The sequence below is a fragment of the Heliangelus exortis genome, chromosome 18 (assembly GCF_036169615.1).
Source record: "Heliangelus exortis chromosome 18, bHelExo1.hap1, whole genome shotgun sequence".
NCBI lineage: Eukaryota > Metazoa > Chordata > Aves > Apodiformes > Trochilidae > Heliangelus > Heliangelus exortis.
Genome location: NC_092439.1, coordinates 14,800,905 through 14,821,264, shown reverse-complemented (window position 1 = coordinate 14,821,264; position 20,360 = coordinate 14,800,905). Strand labels below are relative to the sequence as shown.

The following is a 20,360-nucleotide window of genomic DNA, read 5'->3' as shown; positions in this document are numbered from 1 at the left end:
CCCAATGTAAGCACACCAGGATCACAGGGATGTATTGAAAATAACACACATGAACAGCACATTTTTTTATTAGCTTCAGAGTGAGTTTACTTGTGTCATGGTAAAAAATTTGCTCTTTAGCAGGATTCATTGCTTGTCTTGTCTTGTGTGAGGAGAAGTGTTTGCAGCAGAGCAGGTGGCTGTGTGGTGGCTCTGGCCTGCAGGATCTGATGGCTGCTCACCACAAGTACAGAAGCACCACTGACATGCTCACCATCACTGTGAGACACAAGTGGGAAGTTATTTTCCCTAACTCCAGGGAAGGAAAGGGTTATTTACAGAGTAATAACTGCTTCCTTCAGTGATCTGTGGCCCCCTGTGAACAAGGCTTTAGGGTTGTCCTGACTAAAATTGTCAAAGATTTTCCACAGAAAAGCATTAATAGAAACAGCAGTTACCAATTGCAGATTTTTCTCCTCTTCAGGGCCAGTTTTGGTTGAAGTGTTTCACTGTAAAGTCAGCTGTGGTCCTTTCCTCCTGTATTGGTACTTCCTTAGAAATGATCAGGAATTTTCACTTGCAGAATGCCTGGTGCTGAGCTTGGCTCCTCAGAGACAAGCAGCTGAGCAGGGCTGGAGCTAGGCTTGTGTGTGGGACAGCAGTTGTTTTGTGACAGCAGAAGTGCATTGTTGCCTTAAAATTTTATTCTGTGATGCTTGTAAGTTACGAGACCAGTGTCTTTATTTTGAGATTAAATCAGCTTTTTTATCACTTTCTCTAAAGCTGATGGCTTGGGTATCCATTGCTTCAGGTGTTTCCCCCAGTCAATGTTTTTTGAAATGAGCAAGAATTAAGGAATTAAGAATCAAGAAGCAGAATTAAGGGAACTTGGCACCTTGGCAAGGCTGTGTTTTTATTTGCACGTTGACCACTTTTACTTTGGGATCTGTAATTTCCTTTAGATTATCAGATCAGAGCTCTTCCCGGTAACTGGGTAAGTGTGGATCATCTTTTTCTTTGCCTCTCCCTGCCAGGAAAGTTGCAGTAGCTCATGACCTCTGTAGCCCACAGCGTGGCAGTGTTGTACCGTGATTCATACCTCACCTTCCCCGTCAGATTGTCTTCCCAAAACGCTGAAAAGCAGTAGTGAAGCATGTTCTTAACCTGGAAAGAACAGGTAGGTGCCAGCACGGAGGTGACCCTAATCCTTCAGAGATGTGGAGTTTTCATAGAACCCTTGTGCATGCTCCACGTGAAGCATCTGCACTGATTTTTGGGCACATCCTGTTGGCTTTCCTGATTCAGAGCCTTCAAGGTCAAACACCTGGAAGTAGCTTAACCTACTTCTGGGGAAAGGCACAAAAGAACACATTGCAGCTTCTAGGAACTGGTAGTCTGCCTGCAAATTACTTTCACAGTTTCTGACAATAGAAGGAGATTTGCCCAGCTTATACAATTTATTCCTATTATTTAGTGCAAAGATGTAGTTTACAAAGAAAATTAAAAATGAAGATGTTTATTTTCCTGAAATACAAGGAATAGTCTCACAGGAGCAGTTAGCAACAGGTTATTGAGACTCAACACAGGTGCATAAAAATTATGAAATGGCAGAGCAGGGTTGTAGATTTAAGTAAAAATTATTTCATTTGGTATCATTCTGGTTTTCATTTTTCAAAACCAAAAGTAAGGGGATACCTAGCTATTAAGTTAATAAATAATAAAATGACACTCAGTGTTGTTGATAGTTAATCTTTTTGTGTATCTGTGTTGAGAGGAAAGCTGTGGAAATAATTCCTGTTATTTTTTTGTTAGTGTTATGGGAAACATCCAAGATCCCATTCAGTGCACTACTCAGTGGTGCAGAAACACTTAATGTAGCACAGGTTTCTTTTTCAAACTGAAAATTACTAGAAAGTAGGATTTGCTTATGGAACATTTGTGCTCCATTTAGTGGTTCAGCTGCATATTCAGCACCCACTCTTGAAGAACAATGTGCAGTGATACTTTTTAGCAGAGTGCACCACTGGGGCAGGTGAGTCTGCAGAAGAATCTGAGAGCCTGAAAATTAATGTCCTAACTTTCTGCTAAGCTGGGTTATGATTTAATCACTACTTCATATATCAGAAAGCTGAATAAAATGCAGCTCTCTTCTCAGCAGACCTCAGCTTAGCACGTGTCCCCACGAGAGACCTTTTTTCAGTAGCTGAACATGAATTTTGGGTGGATTAAAGAGACATGACATCTTCCTAACACATGCTTCCCTCATGGTCTTGGTGCTGGGGCTTGAACTGCCTGAAGACCCTGTGACAATTAAATTTAGGAAGTATCTCCATACAGCAAGGTAACAGTGTTAGCTCTCTGCAATTTGTAACCCATAAATCCTGTGACCAACCTCTTTAAGAACCTGTGATCACTGAACATTTTTAAAATGGGGCAAATTTAGACCCTTCTTTGTCAGCCCTTTGTATGTTTCTAGAAAATCTTGGGTTTTTTCAGGCCTCCCTTCAACATTAGAAATGAATGGAAAGTCTTTCCTGCAAGGGCTGAGGAATCTTCTTAAAAGAGCTTTCAGTTTCCTGCTTATCCTAACTTGCATTACAGTTGAGGTGAAATGTTGCTAAAAAACTACATTGCTGATATCCACTGAGACACAAAATTCTGTGATTTCAGGCTCACCAAGCATCTTCTGGTTTACACCTTCTTAAACAGAAGTAACTTCTTCAGGTTTTCCTTGTTTTCAAGAACAAAAATTTTTCTAATCATTCTGTTATGGAGCTGGAGTTGTTCTGTAATGCTCAGCAGACTAAAGTCTTAAATCTCATTAATCCTTTGTGCTGCTGTCTTTTGCATATTCATTTAAATATTGATTTCACCAACTGTATAAATTTTACATAAGAGAATCCTGTGCCTGAATGTAGCTTCTTGGTTTCATGATTGATACCCCTGTCTCTGGCTGTTCATGCAGGCTCCTACATGCCTTGGGTGTTACACAGCAATGCTTTGTATACACCTGGATGAGTAAAATGCCATTAGGTTCTTACATTTAGATGCTGAAATACCACTGGTTCTGTTTGGAGAACCTGAAGTGTCTTGGTAGGTGTATGGGGACCTAAGTTTCAGGGGGTTTGTTCAGGCTTCTGTGTACAGATACTTGGAAGTTCCCTCTGCAGTACTGGTACCTACTTTTTTCCAGTGATTTCTGGGAATAGAATGATCAAGGAGATCCAGTTTAATGGAAGATTAGAGATTGCACCTAATTGTTGCTCCTTCCTTTCATGCTGACAGTCATTGCAGGGGTGGAAGATTTCAGCTTTCCACCTTTTATTCTGTTATATCAGAAATCAGTCTCCTAATAAAATCTAAATCATTCCAGATAACTTGTGCAGGTGATACCTGAATTCTCATGTGTTTTCCTGCTTCTTAAGGTTTAAAGCTGATTCTTAATTAAATACCTGTCTTTTGTCTAAACCTTTATTGACTGATTTTGCAGTAAAATATGTCAAGTTATTGATCAAAGGGCTGGAGCTCCTCTCCTGTGAAGACAGGCTGAGGGAGTTGGGCTTCTCCAGTACCTGAAGGGGGCTACAGAAAAGCTGTAAGAGGGACTTCTGACAAGGCCATGTAGTAGTAGGATGAGGGTTATTGATTTCAAGGTAAAAGATGGTAGATTTAGAGTGGGTTTTATATAGAACTTAATTTCTGTGAGACACTGGAACCAGGGAAGCTGTGGCTGCTGCCTTCCCTGGAAATGTTCAAGGCCAGGTTGGATGAGACTTGGAGCAACCTGGTCTAGGGAAAGATGTCCCTCCCCACAGCTTGGATGATGTAGGTGCCTTCCAACACAGCATTCTGTGATTCATCCTGTGGCTTTTAAGATAAAAAATGTACGTGGCAGAAATACTGAGATGACTGAGCAAGCAAAGCTTCCCTGCTTATTTGGCTAACAGCTAACAGGACAGGATGATGTCTCTTGCTAATCTCACTTGAGGGGTTTTTCTCTCCAGAGACCCAGGTCATGTGCAAAAAACATGAATATATCCCTCAGAATGCCACAGCATACACAAAGTGCACACCTTGTTCTGATCAGTGTGTCATTAGCTGACAGATGGCACTGCCATCACACAGAATCAATCTGAAAAATGGGATTTCTTTATTTTCACCACATGCTGCAGTCACTTGGTATTGTGCAGTAAATGACCTTCAGACATCTTAATAATGTTGATAGGAGTATGGAAGCACAAAGCTCTTCTGGCAGTTCTATCCTTCATCTTACCCTGAAAAATTAATCTATTAATCAAAGATTTGCTGTAATTCAGTACAGTTTTTTGGTATTAACTAGGTAATGAAATGAAACAAAAGGGCAATTTCTTCTTGAAGTAGACAGCTTTAGTCTGTCAAATTTTCTTGACAAGGCATAAATTTTAGGGAATATTGACTACCAACTTGTGCAAAAAGGTGCTGAAGTTGGAAAGTTCTGAAGGGTATTGTAATAGAAGTGGAGGATGTAACAGCTTTATGTATCTTTTGCAAGGCTTTTCAAAGATACCTCCATTCCTGGGCATTAAACTAAGTGCTCTGCAAGGTGTCCATAGGGCAGTGTTGGAAAATGGGAGTTCTGAGGAAATAAACTTCCCCTAAACTCAGGGTGAGGAAAATGTGGAGGTCTGCCTACTTTGTAGGGAAGAAGATAGTTTGAAATCATGAACACCTGGAAAATTAATCTACAAAATGGCAGTGATAATACAAGGCCTGAAATACTAGGAATGAAGGAGACCTTAATTAACTCAGGATAAAGAGTCTTGAAGATGCCAGTGTTTTAGGAGCTACTCCAAAGGTAAATTTGACATCGGTGAAGTCTCTGCTAAATATTTAATAAAGCCTTTTCAGGAAGGCCAATTTTATTCCTACTTTCCTGTACCTAATTATAATGTTTAAAATGTCATTAGTTTTTCTTTCAAAATTACCAGTGGTAGTATGGGAGAATATTGTGTGTAAAACACTGGAAAGCACTACTGAGACACAGTGAAGTTTTAATTTAAAGCACACAATGCTAAATGAGCATTTTGCTGTTGCTGTTTGGAGGAGAGGGGAAGAGTGCACCTTCAATTTACATACCCTTCCTTGGCTGACAAATGGAACTGAGCCTGAATTAAGTCTTTAACTATTAATCCTGTCTGATTTTCTGGGTGTTCAGGGCCCAGAGCCCTGGCTTGACAGGTTGGTGAGTAGATGTTAATCTGTATTTCCTGACCAAGAAGCTGCAGTCCAGTCTTGTCTTCCTGACTTCTGCCAGCTTGAAGCTAATGATTTTTGGCCAGAGCTCTACTGCTTGAAATTGGTGATGGGAGCAGTGGCTGTTTTGGTGGAGCCTGGTTTTAGTTAGAGCCCTATCTGCTTCCTACAAAATAAACACAGCAATCCACTTGGCACTCCTGCCCCTTTACCAGGCCACAAATCCTTTTACAGTTGTGGGTTGTGGTTCTATGCTGTGTGCCTTCTAAGTTTTAAAACATGACTGCCTTTTTTTTGTTGTTGTTGTTGTTGTTGTTGTTTTTGTGGATGTGTCGCTGCTTTTGTGGGTACATTTTTAACCCAGCTGGGTAACCACCAGTGCCTGACATTGCCAAGGAAAGGCAAAACCTTGAATTGAATATTTATTTGATTTTTCTTTTCTCTGCATCTGGTTCAAAATCATACCAACTGCTTTTCTTCTTGTGCTTCAAAGCATTGCTATCTGGATAGCAAAATCTGAGGAGGTGAGACAAATATGTGAAGATGCAGAGTGGTACAAGGGTGTTAGCCTTGTTTCTAAATGAAAAAGACATAATCTTGCTCTGTAAGTATGGAAGGTTCATTTGTCCTATCTTGCTCCTCACCTTCTAAATAATTAAGTCAGAAAATGTTTTGCATGTTGTAGAGGACTCAAGAGTTCCTACAGCTAACAAAAGCAGCCAGAAAATAGAAATCTTTGCTGATGAACAGTGTAGAATAATCTTAGTACTGGAGGAATTGATTCTTTGGTCAAATTTATCTTATCTGTAGCTCCTCTGACATCTAATAAAGGATGCACTTATGCTGCAGTTTGGCTATAATTAGTTAGAAAGGTCACTTAGCCATGAGACACAAATCAATGAGAGAGAAGGCTTAGCTAGTTTTAATACTTATTATATTTTTTGATAAGATTATGTCATGTGGGAGCTGTGATGTGTATGTTGGAGTCAATAAATGTCTGCTTAGTTTAGTGTTGTAATTTTTTAATGCTGTCCTATGGAAAAGGATCCTTTTTTTCCTGTAATTCATTTGCCTTAATAGTGACACTCTCAGTGTGAAATGCATTTGATAAGGAAATGGAAGAGAAAGCTATTACTTTTGCAGAGCAAGGTGGCAATGTGACAGTTCATTGTCAAGAGCTCAGCACAGCCAGCTTTTCAAATTGTAAGCACAGAATACTGATGGGATTGGGAAAGTGATAAAACTTTGTTTATTTGCCAGGATTTTGAGAGTAATGGTGTTATGGTTTTGGATACACAAAACAAAGTCCAACCGTAGAAAGGGTCGGGTGCAAGCAGATTTTATTTGATAATTGACACAGGCAAAAATATAGAGCCAGGCAAAAGAGGGAGAGAGGAAAAGAAGATATAGGAAAAAGAGGGGAAAAGTGGTAAGAAATTGGTAAGAAAGCATGAGAGAGAGAAGTGGAGAAATAAAAGGTAAGATAGTGGGAAGAATGAGAGGGAGAGAGGGAGTCACCACCAGGGGTCCAGCTGTCCAGAGAGGTTCTTCAGGATGGTGCTGATCCTGGACAGAAATGGTGCAGAAGTGGTGGTGGGTAAAGAGACAACAAGTCAGAGCATGGACAGCCAGATATACCCCTGAGTCATTTTGTCCCCAAGGGGCAGCTGTCAGTCAGCCAGGGTTGTTAGAAGACAGGCTGCCTGGAGGGAGCAGAAGGGTGTACTCCTCCACCTACTCATCAATTCTTACCTTCTTCCAGGTGCCATTCCTCCTCTTTTCCAGCCACTTTGCCAGGTACATAATCCTGCCTCCAGGGGTGTCCCAGCACTGAAGGTTGGCTCTCAGGAAAGGGGAGTAGTCTCCACACACTCTTATCTTCTTCCTGGTGCCATCCTTGCTCTGCTCCAGCCCCCTTGGCCAGGTACAATCCAGGTGGCTCAGTGGTGCCTGGAGGGATGTCCCAGCATTGCAGGCTGGTGCTCAAAGAAGAGGAATAATCTGCACCCAGTAGCTCTTACACATCCTGAGGTGTCACCCCCTGCTCAGCTCTGGCCAGCCAGCTCCTCCCCCCTAGCCAGGGCTAATTCATTTTAAAATTGCTCCTTTGAGACAGCTGCAAATCAGTGAGGTCAGACTCACACAAATGGCTTTCATAGCATGAGGAGGAAGATTTCAGCAGGCACCAAACCATTTCAGAGAGGATGAAAATACTTGGTTAGCTTTGGATATTGTCTAGGTTGTGCAAGTCAAGCATCATTTCTGTAATGGATAATGGTTTGGAAGATTAGTTATTTCAGGATGATATCTCTAGGATGATTCTACCTTGAGAGGCATGACAGTACCAGGAGGTGTTTCTGGGAGTTCAGACCTGGTCCAGTTCAAGTGGAGCAAACAATTTGGATGATCACTTACAAACATCCTGCCTTCCTGGCTTTGGCACTGTTACCCTACTGGAATGGGTTGTGTGGTTTCTGCTCCTTTGGGTGTAGGTATAGTTCTGAACAGAGCTAAAATTCTGTGCTGATATCATCAGTCTGAGTACATTTGTGGGTACACCCTGCTAGTGTGTAAATATGGAAGCTGACTTTGTTCAAAAAAATCAAATTATCCAAGGAAGGCACACTTAGAAGGGCCATATTTGTAGTGACAGGTGAGGATAATCACTTAAGGTACTCTTAACAACAGCCTTTAAGCTTTTCTGTGTCTGCAGTTTGTCTCTGAAGAATTTTCTGTTAATATCACCCTTCAAATCAGGAGGACTGTAAAAACAATTTACTTGAGAATTTTGGAGTTTATTTTCCTATTGAAATGTTTAGAATATGAATCTGAAAATCAGCTTCTGTGAAAGTCTTTAAATGTTGTATATGAAAGGTGGTACTTCAGGTGTGACATTGTCAGGCATTTATTGGTTTTGCAATACATTACTGTATAGCTAAAAAAAGGATTATTTATACAACAAAATTCAGCAGCAGAAATGTTGCTAAACACAAGCCTCAGAAATAGCCCTTGAAGATTTCATGTCTTGCAGTGAAAATTCTCAGAGCTCATATGTAGTAATGCAATAGCACCTTGAATCTGTTAAAGAGCTGCTTGTTTCAGAGCAGTTCTATCACTGCTTTAATTCTTTGCACTGACTTTGACCTCAGGTGATGATCTGCTCTGATCAGACGTGCTGCTTTTCCATGCTAACAATGAATAGTTAGGTTAAAATAAAACTAAGAAACATTTTAATCCCAAGTTTCCAATGAAAATAAGAGTGTAACTAGCAGCTTAGTGTTCTTAGTTCTGGAGGAGGATAAACCCCTGATCAGTCTTCCTAATATTTTTTTCTGCCATGGATATTCACTACAACTTGTGTTTGCTTCTCTTGCCAGCTGCATCTTTTCAATTATTTTTACTGTTCCTTGGTCTTGCCAATCTGTAGCACCTATTTTACTGCCTGCCTCTGACAAGATCCTTGTGTTTCAGGGAGCTGGTTCACTTGATTATTCACCTTTCTGAAGCTCTGCATGAGGCTCACCTGAAGCTCATCCTGGTTATCCCTCCTGCAGTTGCAGCAGGGTGAGTATTCCTATTTAGGCAGTAGGTTCTAGATGATAAATACTTTCCTATCTGATAATCAATAAATAAAGCTTTGCTAATAGCTCTGCAGCCTAAATGAACAAGAAATCATTTGTGTGTGGTAGCCCTGTCCTTGTGGATGTTGCACTCCAGAGCCTCAGTAACTCTGCATGCATGGCTGCCCTTTGGATGGCAAAATAAATGGCAGAGGATCCTCCTATTGGGGTGTTTACCTAAAATGCCTGGTGTGAACTTTCAGCAAAACTGGAGCTGTGGAGCTTTATGACCTGTTGCCAAGGAATGAATGGAAAGGCTGTGATAAAGGGAGTAAATAAAAAAAACTTTCTGAGCCTCTGGACACAATTTCAGCTGTGACAGATAATGGTTGTTCTGTAGGGAAGGAAAAGAGAGGTACAGGAAGGAATTCTATCTGCACTAGGGTTGTGGGTTTTAAAGTTATTTATTTTGACTTGATAGTTTGTATGTACAGAAAATGCATTTAGTAAGAGGTTAATGTTTAAAATTGTTAATGATTCTGTTTATTTGTGACCTGCTTTGGGTCTGATGGATGTATCAGTTTCTGTGTTCTCCTGGCTCAACAGCAGTAAGCAGTTCTTACCTTTCAGTGTTTATAGCAGAGAGGTACTTACTTGCTAAGGCTGTGTTTATTGAAATACAATACCCATGTGCAAAAAAAATATCTGATTTCATTATATGTGGAAGGAAAGTGAATTCTCTCAATTTTTATGAAAAAAAATGTACATTGTCTTTGAGTGATATATATATATATTTACTATATTTCTATACTTTTTACTGGTTTTTTTTTACTATATCTCTATGGTTTTTCTCTCTCTGTTTTACTACATTTCTAGTCTTTTTCTAGAAAGAAAATGGCACTTCAGAATTTTTATATTTCAGGGAGATTTTGCCTAGTCCTTTACAATTTTATATGATGAGTACATGTGAGAGTGAGCAGACAGAACAGAAGACAAGGGCAGGAGGTGATTCAGAACACCAGCAGACTGCTCTGTTATTGTGATTTCCAATTGAACTGTGGGCTGTGCCAGTGCTGTGCAGCTTTATTAGCAGGAGTTTGGCCAGTACCCATCTGCCATTTGGCAACCTGTGTTCACATTTGGCTGCCCTTCAGGTCAAAAGCTGCATGGTATCTTTGCATCATGAGCCTGGCTACCTGGTGTGCTGCCTTGTGGAAAACTTTTATGGTGCACAATGGTGCTACAGGGGTAACAAGGAATGCACCATGCCTTGCAGAGAACTGTGGTCATAAGGGATTTATCCTAAAAACTACCAGGTTCTGAATCCCTGTTCCGCTCACTGATTTCCTTGCTTCCTGTTGCACTGTGGATAGGGCACATTATAGAGTTGTGTGTATGCCATGTGTGATGGCTTTTTACTGTCAGAGGGAGGAGCTCCACATCCCTGTTGTTTTCAAGAGGTTTGCTGGAGGTTCTTGTTATAGAACTGCAGAACAATGAACCAATGAGTGTGTGGCTGTTGGTGCTGCTGACTGCAGGAGAGGTGGCAGAGGGGACACTTGTGCTCATCCTGTGTTGTGCTTATTCCTTATCTCTGAATTTTACTTAATGGAACAGACACCTCGTGGTTATGCAGGAATTTTTGGTATATTGGGCTTGACTTGCTGAAAATTATAGCAGTGGAAGACTTGTAATACTGGCATAGTTGGCAATGCAAGATACTTTCTTTTTTCGAAGTTTTCTCTTTCCTTTCAGGCTGGTCAGATGAGTGTAGACACCTAAAGAAAAATATTACAATATCTTCTTTTTCTCACCTTGGGCTGTATTAACAGTATGAGCAGTCTCACAGCCACTGCAGCTTATGACAGTTTAACAGCACAGTTTTAGGGTGGTGTTGTACCACCTCCCAGATTTCTTGTAGGCTGTCATGAGCTTTCAGTGTACATTCATTTTCAAGGTGCCAAAAAGGCTGAAAAAAATGGAATGCCTGAGCAGACTTACAAATGTGTCTCCTGCAGCTGGACTTCTCCCTGCAATGGTCTGAAGTTTTTGTGGGGTATTTTTGAGGAGCATGAGGAGGAAACAAATCATTTCTGCCTCCAGGCATCTCTGCAGAGCTCAAATGCTTTCAGGGACCCTAAGTGCAACATTCAGGGACCCCATAAGTAGGGGACTAAAATGTCTGTGTGCTGAGATCATGCAGTGTCTGCACTGTGACTCTAATGTCACCTCTTCTGTGGCTTAGGGGTGTAACCCTGTCCAATCCAATTCCTGAAAGCAGGATGTGTGCTTTCTGCTATATAAAGTCTGTAAGCCCAGAATAATAATAATACCTACCTGTCCTTTTTTTCTCCAGTAGCTGCCTGGAATATGATTGCAGTTTGTTTTCTGTACAGCTATAAGCTTCACAATGTTTTCTGTTGCTTTATGTTTTCTTTTATTGCACAGTATAACTGATAAGTATATAACTAATATATAACTATATAACTAATGAAATGAAGGAGCTAGTTTAATGCAGAAGTCCCTTTGCTTCCCTGTGTAGCTGACCACCAGATTTTGATAAGCAAAGAGGCTGAAGCAATATGTTGAAAACTGTAGTAAACCCAAACAAAACAAATTCCAAATAAATTGGTAGATTATTCAGTCCCATAAAATAATACCTCTGGAGAGCCTTTTTCTTCAGGGACTGAGGGACTCTGACAACCCAGCTGCATTTTGAGGAGGTTCTTCCTATCACTCACACCCCTCTTTCTGCCTCAGTTCTAGTGGGTTTTGCATCATGTTTTGTGAGATGCTTTGTTCAAAGATCAGTTCAGTTTCTTGTGCATTATGGCATAAAAGAAAGTAGATCTGTGCCTCAGGACAAGAGTGGACTTAACTCTGCTGTTTCTTTTTCTTTAGACATGATGTGGCTTTTCCCCTTTTCCTCCCTGTGCTCCATATTTCCCATGGTCTTCCCATGTCCCAGTGCACACCCTGTGCTTCTGAAGCAGTGTGGAGTGCTGCTACACTCCAAAATTTTTAATACACAGAAAGGAATGAACTATATAAGTGGAATCAAGAATCTATTATTCTTCTACTTCATATTTCAATGGTCTGATAGTCCAACTTATCTTGTTAATACAAAAAAGCCTCATTAATGTTTTAGCTCAAATTGTTATGCAGAGTGCTCCCACTTCCTTCTCCTTTCCAGAGCTCTTGTGCTCACCCTGCCACTGAGTCTCTGAATCCTGAGGCTGCCATTTTGTGAGCAGAAAGATGAACCATCAGCATAGTGAGGACTTTGTAATATTCATGCTGGAGGCTTCTTCTTTGTCAGCTTTGGGTTTTCTTGGGACTCTTTCACATGATTTATCACAATCTGCTTCCTCTGCCCTGGCTCTCAGCTGCAGTTTGAAGTTTGTGCAGACTCCTCAGGTTGGTCTGGCATTTTCTGGATGTGGTATTTCCAGACCTGAAGGCAGCAGTCACTTGACAGATATTTGAAAGAAAGTTCAGGCTGTAAGATGCAAAGGATTTTAAAAAGGAGGAAGCTTTTAATCAGCACTATTTCTTAGAATGAGGCATCACATGTGTTGGAAATAATCAGGGCTACAGGGCAGGGAAGGCTCCTTGCTGTCCTGGATGTCTTTGCATAGCTGTTGAGAGACAGTTTTGTGGCTGCTAATACTTTAATCTTAGGAAGCCACCTTGCTTTGTCAAGTGAAAGTTGAGAGTCATTCATGTTTGCTTCAGAATATAAATGTTTATGAGCTTCTATTGATGTGTGGATGGTTTTGCTGGTACAGCTTTCTGCTCTAGGGAAGTTTCCAGGAACTGAACTTTTGGCTGTTGAGCTCTGAAATGCAGTCAGGGCTCCCTGTAAGCCCAAGTGTTACCAGCTTTGTTGTATTAACTCATTGCACCATGGAGCAAATGCTGCAATACTTGGAAATTAAAGATGTAAAACCTAAAATCTGTTCCTGGCTCATGAGATAACCTTTGCAACATTCACAGATTATTCATATTCTCATTTCTTGCAGATTCCTTTGGGAAATTGTGGGCTGGTAGGCCTTTGTGTCACAGGGATGTTCACTGGTGGTAACAAATACTTGGAGATTCTTGTGCTTTGTTTAAGTCAAAGATAATGAGAAATTTCTTTGTCTTCTCTCCTGGCTGTCATTTGTTCACACTGCCCTCTTATGAGCTACATTTCATCCCAGTTGATAGTTCCTCTTTAAAGGAATTTTTGTTCCCATTCATTGTTATCTATTACAGATGAAGTAGAGGAGAACACTTAAAAATGTTTTTCTAAAATGCTTTATCAGCCACTTCATCACACAGATGCTTTTTAAAACACTGATAATCCATGTTCTGGTAGAATTTAAGTAACTGCTGTAAACAGTGTTCACATTTGCTCTTTTTGGTGGCACAGAGAAGGTGGATGACAGCACAAACTGTAAGATCTCTGGTGATCCTGGTGCCCACTGACAGCACTGGGCTCAGTGTCATGGTTAGAGGGGAATAAATCTGCTTTGTGTACATACAGTATAATTTTTCTGAATCCTAAAACAAGACTTGAAGCCCCTGGGATTAATTTTGTCTTGACCAGGGTTTGCTTTGTTGTGGTAACTGCATCTCTGAGAACTGGTTTGCAGTCAGACAAGATCCTGAGGCTTGGGCCTTGCATGGTCACTGCCCTCCTCCTGCTGTCCTGGGGTTCACACTTCCAAAACCTTTCTCAGCTTTTATTGCTGGGAAGAGCTGTTTACCTAAATGGCAATTTTTAACCTGAAATACATATCAGAGGCCTGTCCCTAAATGGCCTTGCCTGTGGAGGAGCAGTGAAATATCCCTATTTTGTAGCTGTGGGAAATAGCACACATGGTTTATATGAAAGAATCTGTCAGTCTCATTCTTCTAAACAAATTACAGTTTCTTTATGCATTCTTAATTTTTCTGGGATTTACTGATAAACCTTTATTGCCCAGGAGGATGCATTAGTCACATTCTTTTCAATTAATGTTGAAATAAATATAAATAAATATATAAATAAATATGAATATATATAAATAAATATAAATAAATATAAGCCACCTCTCTGTCTCTTCCATAGATATCTTCCTGTTGCATTAACTACAAAAACCACTTTAACTTCATGAGTAAGGACATTTGTCAGTTGTGGAAATGTCCTGAACATTCACAATATCCACACATGCATTAAAGCTCAGAAGTACAGTGGGTTCAATATCAATCAGCAGAATCCTGAAGTTTTCTTTCTGCCTTACTTCAGCAGTAGCTGTACTTGAAAAATTTTGATTTATTGGATAATAAGACTTCAAATTGAAAGTCCTTTCCATTCTGAATTAAACATCTCAGGTCTTGAAACTCAGCTTGGGTTTTAAAACTTAGATGTTGTGGAAAGTCTGCTCTAGTGCATCTTTAATTGTTGCTGGAATCACTGCAGACTGTAATTTAGAAACACAGCAGAAGGAAATGTGCACCATCAAGAGTCACAAAGGATTTGAGAGCATCCAGCAAAGACTGATGAAGGACCATGAGCTGTAGGTGGAAAACCCTCAGCAGCTGGGATGCTAGGAGTGGAAACATTGCTCCATTTGTGTTCTACCCTGATTAAAACTTAAAGAGAGAGCATAGTTAACTGTAAGCAATTTATTTAGGAATTGGTAATTTACAGTCCTTTGATATGCATTAAGATCAAAGCAGTCTGGCAGCAAATGCTCTGAAAGGAGACACTTTAAGTGCTAAAAATACTGGTTTGCTTAGGGAAAAAGAGTCTGGAAAATACAGCACAGCAGATGAGATGAAGTGTGTGATGTAGGAAGGGAACATTGGGTCATCTGTTCTACTTCTCAAATTCAGCTTTTGCAACCAAAAACTAAATGAGACTGTTCCTCTAGCTGTGCCTTGCTGTCACAACTGAAGGATCTGGTGAAGCCTCTGGTTTCTGTTTGCTTGAGGAATGTTCTGAGCAAAAAGAAAAATTTTAAATTCTCTCAATTTTTTTTTTTTTTTTTTAAATCTGGACATTTTATTATTTCCTTTACAGGTTGTTTTGTTTTGTTTTGTTTTGTTTTTTTTCATGTAGTGGTTCACAGCATTGTCCAGGGACAGTTCCAGTGGCATAATCAAGGGGTGGGAGTGTGTTGTGGAGGCTGCTGGAGAGGCAGGAATCTCTTTGTGGTCACAGAGGATCCATGTAGGGCTCCCTTGGGGGCAGAACCTGATTGAGATAGTTGGGATGTCCAGAAATTGCATGATTTTGCTGCAAACATGAGAGATTTCCAACAGAAAGGAACAGCAGGAGCCAGAGCTGTGCTCTAAGGAGTGTGTGTGTACTTCTCCCTTGTGGTTGCCTGCTCTGCAGAGAGGTGCTAGGAGTGCTGGGTTAAACTGGGGGCTGCTGGAGCAGATGGTTTGCAGCCCTCCAGGATGCTTTCAGCAGATTGTCTCAAAACATTGAGAGAGTTACTGCTGTTACCAGCCATGGGTATGGATGCAGTTATGAACTTTATGAGTGCCATTTCTCAGGCAGGAGAGGGTAACCAGGCACATTCTGCCCTTTGCTCTTGCTGGGTAGCTCCATTTGTTCTGACTTCAGCTGATCAAATCTCTGGGTTAAATCTGTGCACCAGTGGTGGTTGTTCTGGTGAAAGCTGTGTGCATGTTTTCACACTGATACAAGAAACCTCTTTCCAAACAGAGCTGTGCTGGAGCCAACCACCTTCATGCCTAAATACACTGCTGAAAAAATAAAAAAGGCAAACAGGAGGTGAAATTTGGTTGCTCCTTTTCTAGTAAGTCTGTAAATCATGGTGATTAAGTTGGTTATTTTCTTCTGTACTTATTGCTCCTTCTGTTCCTCTCAGGAGCAGGTTGAGCATAAGCTCTTACCCTGTATGGTGAGGTTTGTAACATCATGGAATGGTCTGGGTAGGAAGGAACCTTCAAGGCCATCCAGTTCCAACCCCCCTGCCCTGAGCAGGGGCACTCCCACTAGACCTGGTTGCTCAAAGTCCCATCCAGTGGCCTTGGACACTGCTTTATGTTTTTTAATTCTTTTCATTTCATGACATCTGTTTCTGTTTCAACCCACAGAGCTTGTCTCTTGTTCCCACTTCTCTGCTGAGGAGGGGTCAGCAGGTGAGAGAGAAAACTGCTTCTGTTTAGCCTAAATGAAGATGCAGGAGATAAAATGAAGATGGATATACAATAGTATTTAAATAGTATTTTAATAAATTAGTTATTAACTATTTATTAGTATTTTCACCCTCTTTTAGAGGAGGGAAAAGTAAAACATGGAAATGCATGGAAACTTTCTGGGCAGACTTGTGTTGGAAGAGTATCAGGCAATTTCAGAATGTTGAGGCAACAGTGCTCTTATATGATATATGTAGAGAAGGTAACACTTCATCTGGAGGCAGTTGGCAGGGACCTTTCAGGCTGACAAAAGGTAAATATTCTTCTCTGAGTAGCAGGCAGGTCTCAGGGAAAACTGAGTCTGGGCTACTCTACTTATAGGAGAATGTAAAAAAATGAGAGTGCTTGGAGGAAACTGAGAAAAATGGCTGGAAGTATAGATACTGTCTCCTTTGAGGAAAGTCTGAAAAACTCTATTTAGTATGTTAAAAGGAGGAAAAAAGTGTCAGGAGACATAATAAGTCTTCAAATGTGTCAACAGAGGCTGGGTAAGTGACAGTGATGCATTGGTCTCCACATCAGCTAGGAAGAAAAGGATAAAAGTACTCCTAGGTCTTGATGAAGAATTCTTAGGTTGAATCATGAAAAAAGAATAGTGCTGTATGGCAAAATACCTGGGAAAAACTTGGAATCATCAAATGCATTTTGAACTTCCTGATACACATTTAGATAGCACGTGATGCACAAGTGTGTGAGAGGAGAGGAGAGGAGAGGAGAGGAGAGAAGAAAATGGAAGAGCAGCATCTTGATGACTTCCTCTGGGTAGCAGAATTAGTGCTTCATGTTTTGTAGAAGGGTGCAAGGACTGAGCCAGTAGGAGAAAGAAGAGTGTGCTCTGCTGGCAAACTGCCTTCCTTCCTCTGTCCCAGGAACATAGCAAGCATCCACAAATCTGTTTTTCCTCTGTTTGTCTTGAAGAGCTGTGAGCTGTGAGCAGGTCCTGGTGGGAGGTGTACACTGAAGATGATGGCTTTCTTCACCAAAAGAGTGGTGAAGCATTGGAAGAGGTTGCCCAGCAAGATGATGGAGTTGCCCTCCGTGGGGGTCAGAAATGGGGCTTTTGGAGGTGGTTTCATGGTTAAGGTGGTGTAGGGCTGATGGTTGGACTTGATGGTCCTTTCCAGCCACAATGATTCTGATACCTGCCATAGTGTCCTTCCCTCTGATTCTCATCCATAAACACTCAACCCTTTCATCACCAGAATCAAGCTCCAGACAGCAAAACCACTTCCTAACTTCCAGGGCTGCCCCTCTGCCTCTCCTTCCTTGCCTCTCCCTCCTGAAAAGTTTGTAGCCAACTTTGAGCATACAGAATATGTTTGTGGGTTCACTACTCCAGCAGAAATGCACTGGTTTACTCAGAAACGTTCTTAGAAATGTTTTCTTAGGAGTCATCAATCTTCTTGTGAATGTCCTGGACATCCAGGCACTGACAGCAATATTGGGAGTACAGTTACATATCAAAAGAGTTGGAACTCTGACTCTGAGCATAAAATTCAGCAGTGAAGAAGCATAGAAATGACCCTGAAGTGGGCTGTCTAGGCTAGCTGTCTGGCATAATAGTTTTTGTTGCTTATTATGCTTATTAGAGAACCTGTAAAGTATTTGTGGCTTAGATCACAAGGTACAGCTTGAGGTACAAGTTTGTACTGAGGGGAGCAAAAAACTGAGAAGAAAATAACTACTGACTACATCTGAGTAACAGTTACTGGAGAAACATCCTCACATTCAGTCAAACTATTGAATCATAGTCATGATCTTGGGCTTCTGGATTTTATTTTTTGTTTCCCTGTATAAAGGCTTCAAGTATCTGTCAGTCACATCCCTTTTGAAACAGAGTTCTGTTAGCCACAGTGAATCTGGTTGCTTGTTGACAGCTCTAAACTACATCTGCTCCCCTGGCCAGTGCCTTCCAGGTTCTGTACTGCTGTTAATTGGGCCAGCAGCTGAGTACAGCATCTGACTGCAGCCAGGAAAGGCTCAATCAATTTGTAGGGGTGCAGAAAGGACTTGAGAAGGAACACCTCTTCCCCTAGAAATTATCTTAAGACTGCACCTTAGTGTATAAAATCAGTGCAGCCACAGTCATCCTGCCCTGAGCTGTGCTGGAGCAATTGTACACATCTGGTTTGAATTGCCACAGGGGAGAATCATTAAAATAATCTGTAGGTCAACTAATGATGATCAAAGAGAAGAGTGGAATATATTCCACTCTATGTCTGTGTTTATAGCTTTACCAATTCTGAGTCAGCTGCTGTAGTATCATTGTGAGTCTGGAAAACTTTGAACAGAACAAAAATTAAGGAAAAAAACCCCAACACAACCAGCATTTTAATCTTTGCAATTTTTTGTGTTAGAGTTTTTAAATTAGGTTTATATGCTCCAGGGTTCAAGCTTGTTTTGCATGATGTTCTGCTAGTGGAGCCTGGCTTGTCTGGGCATTGAGCCCAGGCATGGAAGTCACCAGAATAGTTTGAAAATCAGGAGAAGCAAATGGTGATACAGTGGGTGTTCATTTCTGCATAGTCTTGCTTAAATAACTCCTCTGATGCAGCAATATGACAAGAACAGCATTAAAGGAGGGCAGTTAACTTCTCCAGACACAGAAACAGTAAATACAATGACCAGTATTTCTTCTGTGATACTCATTGGGGTTTTTTTTTGTCAAACAGGTGAATTTCTTCTGTTGGCTTAAGAGTTTCAGATACAAATTCTTAAGTTACTTGAAGTACCCAGTGGCTGTGGTGCTGGCATGCCTCAGATGTGAGGACAGCAATTTTCAGGCTCATTTGTTGTCCCTGGGTGTCTGCTGGGATTTTTCTGTTTTCTTTTCAGGACATCTAATTGTTGGCATGTTTCTCCTGCTTGACTTCTGTCACTGGTTTAAACCAGATGGGCTACAAGTAATTAGTCTGGCTTCATGAAGACTGTGTAGGCTACTCCATCCATCCCACAGATCCCATCCCACGTTTCTCCCTATTTGGAGAGCACAGGCAGCAGCTGGGATGGGGATATGTATAGCAAGAGAGTGCCAGCCCTGTGTTCTGCTACACTTCTTTTGGTGTGGTAATACCATTTTGTTTCCTGATAAAATGACAGCAAGTTTTTCCTTTTCAGTTTGTTATCATTCCCCTAGTGGTAGGAAGCACTCATTTGGTGTGAAGTACCCACTCCCAGGGCTTTCATCTGGTGAAACTGTAGCACTAGGCTACAATTTTCTTGCTTGTCAAGCTGCTTAGGTTTTGTAATTGTTTATAAGTGCTTCTCCTAATCTAATCTGAGAATTTGATAAAAAGATTCTTGCCATTAAGTGAACGTGGGCAGTAGTGCTAATGAGATCAGCCAGGTTTCTGTTTCTAGGATGCACTTGGTAGAGGTATTTTTCGTTTGGAAATTGTGATCTGTGGGTAGCTGGAACTCACATTCTTTGAAGGCATCTGAATTTTATCATTGCTATCAGAAGATCAGGGCAGCAGCCAAGGGCAGTGCACAAACAGTGTTCCAGGTTTTTATTTCTGAATTGAAGCTACTGCTCCGCATGGAAGAGGATGGTATTAAAGATGTGTCATCCAAAGACAAAATGAACTGTAGCTGTATGGCTTTTGATAGAAGTTTATGCAATAAGCTCACGAAATCTACCAATGAAGGAATGTTATTACAGTTATTACAGCCTCCCTGCACCATTAGAAGGTTCTCCCTGATATCTACTCCTAATTACCTTGGGTTATTCAGGATGTCCCAACTCATTAGAATCGAAATGCTAAATTGTCTTGTTTCCATTTAAATTTCCTTTTTTTAAGTTATTCTTTCATATTTTTATCTCTTGGGGTGCAGCTTCTCTGACTAATTAACACTAAGGTAGTCTTTCATATTACATGAGCCAAAAAACAATGTGGACATATTAAGATGGGGTTCAGTTGGGAGTCAGAGGAACCTCCTGCTTTTGTCTCTGCCTTTATCTGTCCAGACACTTCCAGTGTGTGGAACTGGGAGAGTGTTCTAAGAGTAGAACCAGATGAAAAGCCATGGCTGGAAGAGTCTCTGTGATTGTACTGGTTTCAGGGAGTTGCCTTCACTTTGGTTTTTATTTCTATTTTAAGAGGAATGTGACTTTTATACATAGTGTAAAAAAAGGAAGAAATTTATAGTAAGTGGAAATCTTTGTTATTTGTTCCTCCTGCAACAGACTGACCTTAACACCAGGGCTCAGTGGACTGACATTTTTGGGTTTGCACTGTACAGTCCCTGATTTCTCATTCTGATCTGGGCCTGTGGGCCACAAACTCAGACACTGTGTTTAAGCTCTGCTTCACCTGAGATTTGATTCCTATCACTGCAAGCAGTTCTTCAGCTTTTGCTGGTTTTTCTCCTTAGGAAGGAGATAGAGAA

At 40.9% G+C, this 20,360-nt stretch overlaps 1 protein-coding gene across 8 annotated transcripts in view; it reads left to right on the top strand.

Annotated features, from left to right (window-relative positions):
- Nucleotides 1-20,360, top strand: part of CHID1 (chitinase domain containing 1) — a 92,523-nt gene that overhangs the window by 13,056 nt on the left and 59,107 nt on the right. For 6 of the 8 annotated variants that reach the window (XM_071761904.1, XM_071761909.1, XM_071761908.1 and 3 more), the window contains exon 8: nucleotides 8,683-8,775. The exons of the other annotated variants lie outside the window; for them this stretch is intronic. In XM_071761904.1, the coding sequence (XP_071618005.1) occupies nucleotides 8,683-8,775 (93 nt within the window). The remainder of the gene's footprint in view (nucleotides 1-8,682; nucleotides 8,776-20,360) is intronic. 8 annotated transcript variants of the gene reach the window in all.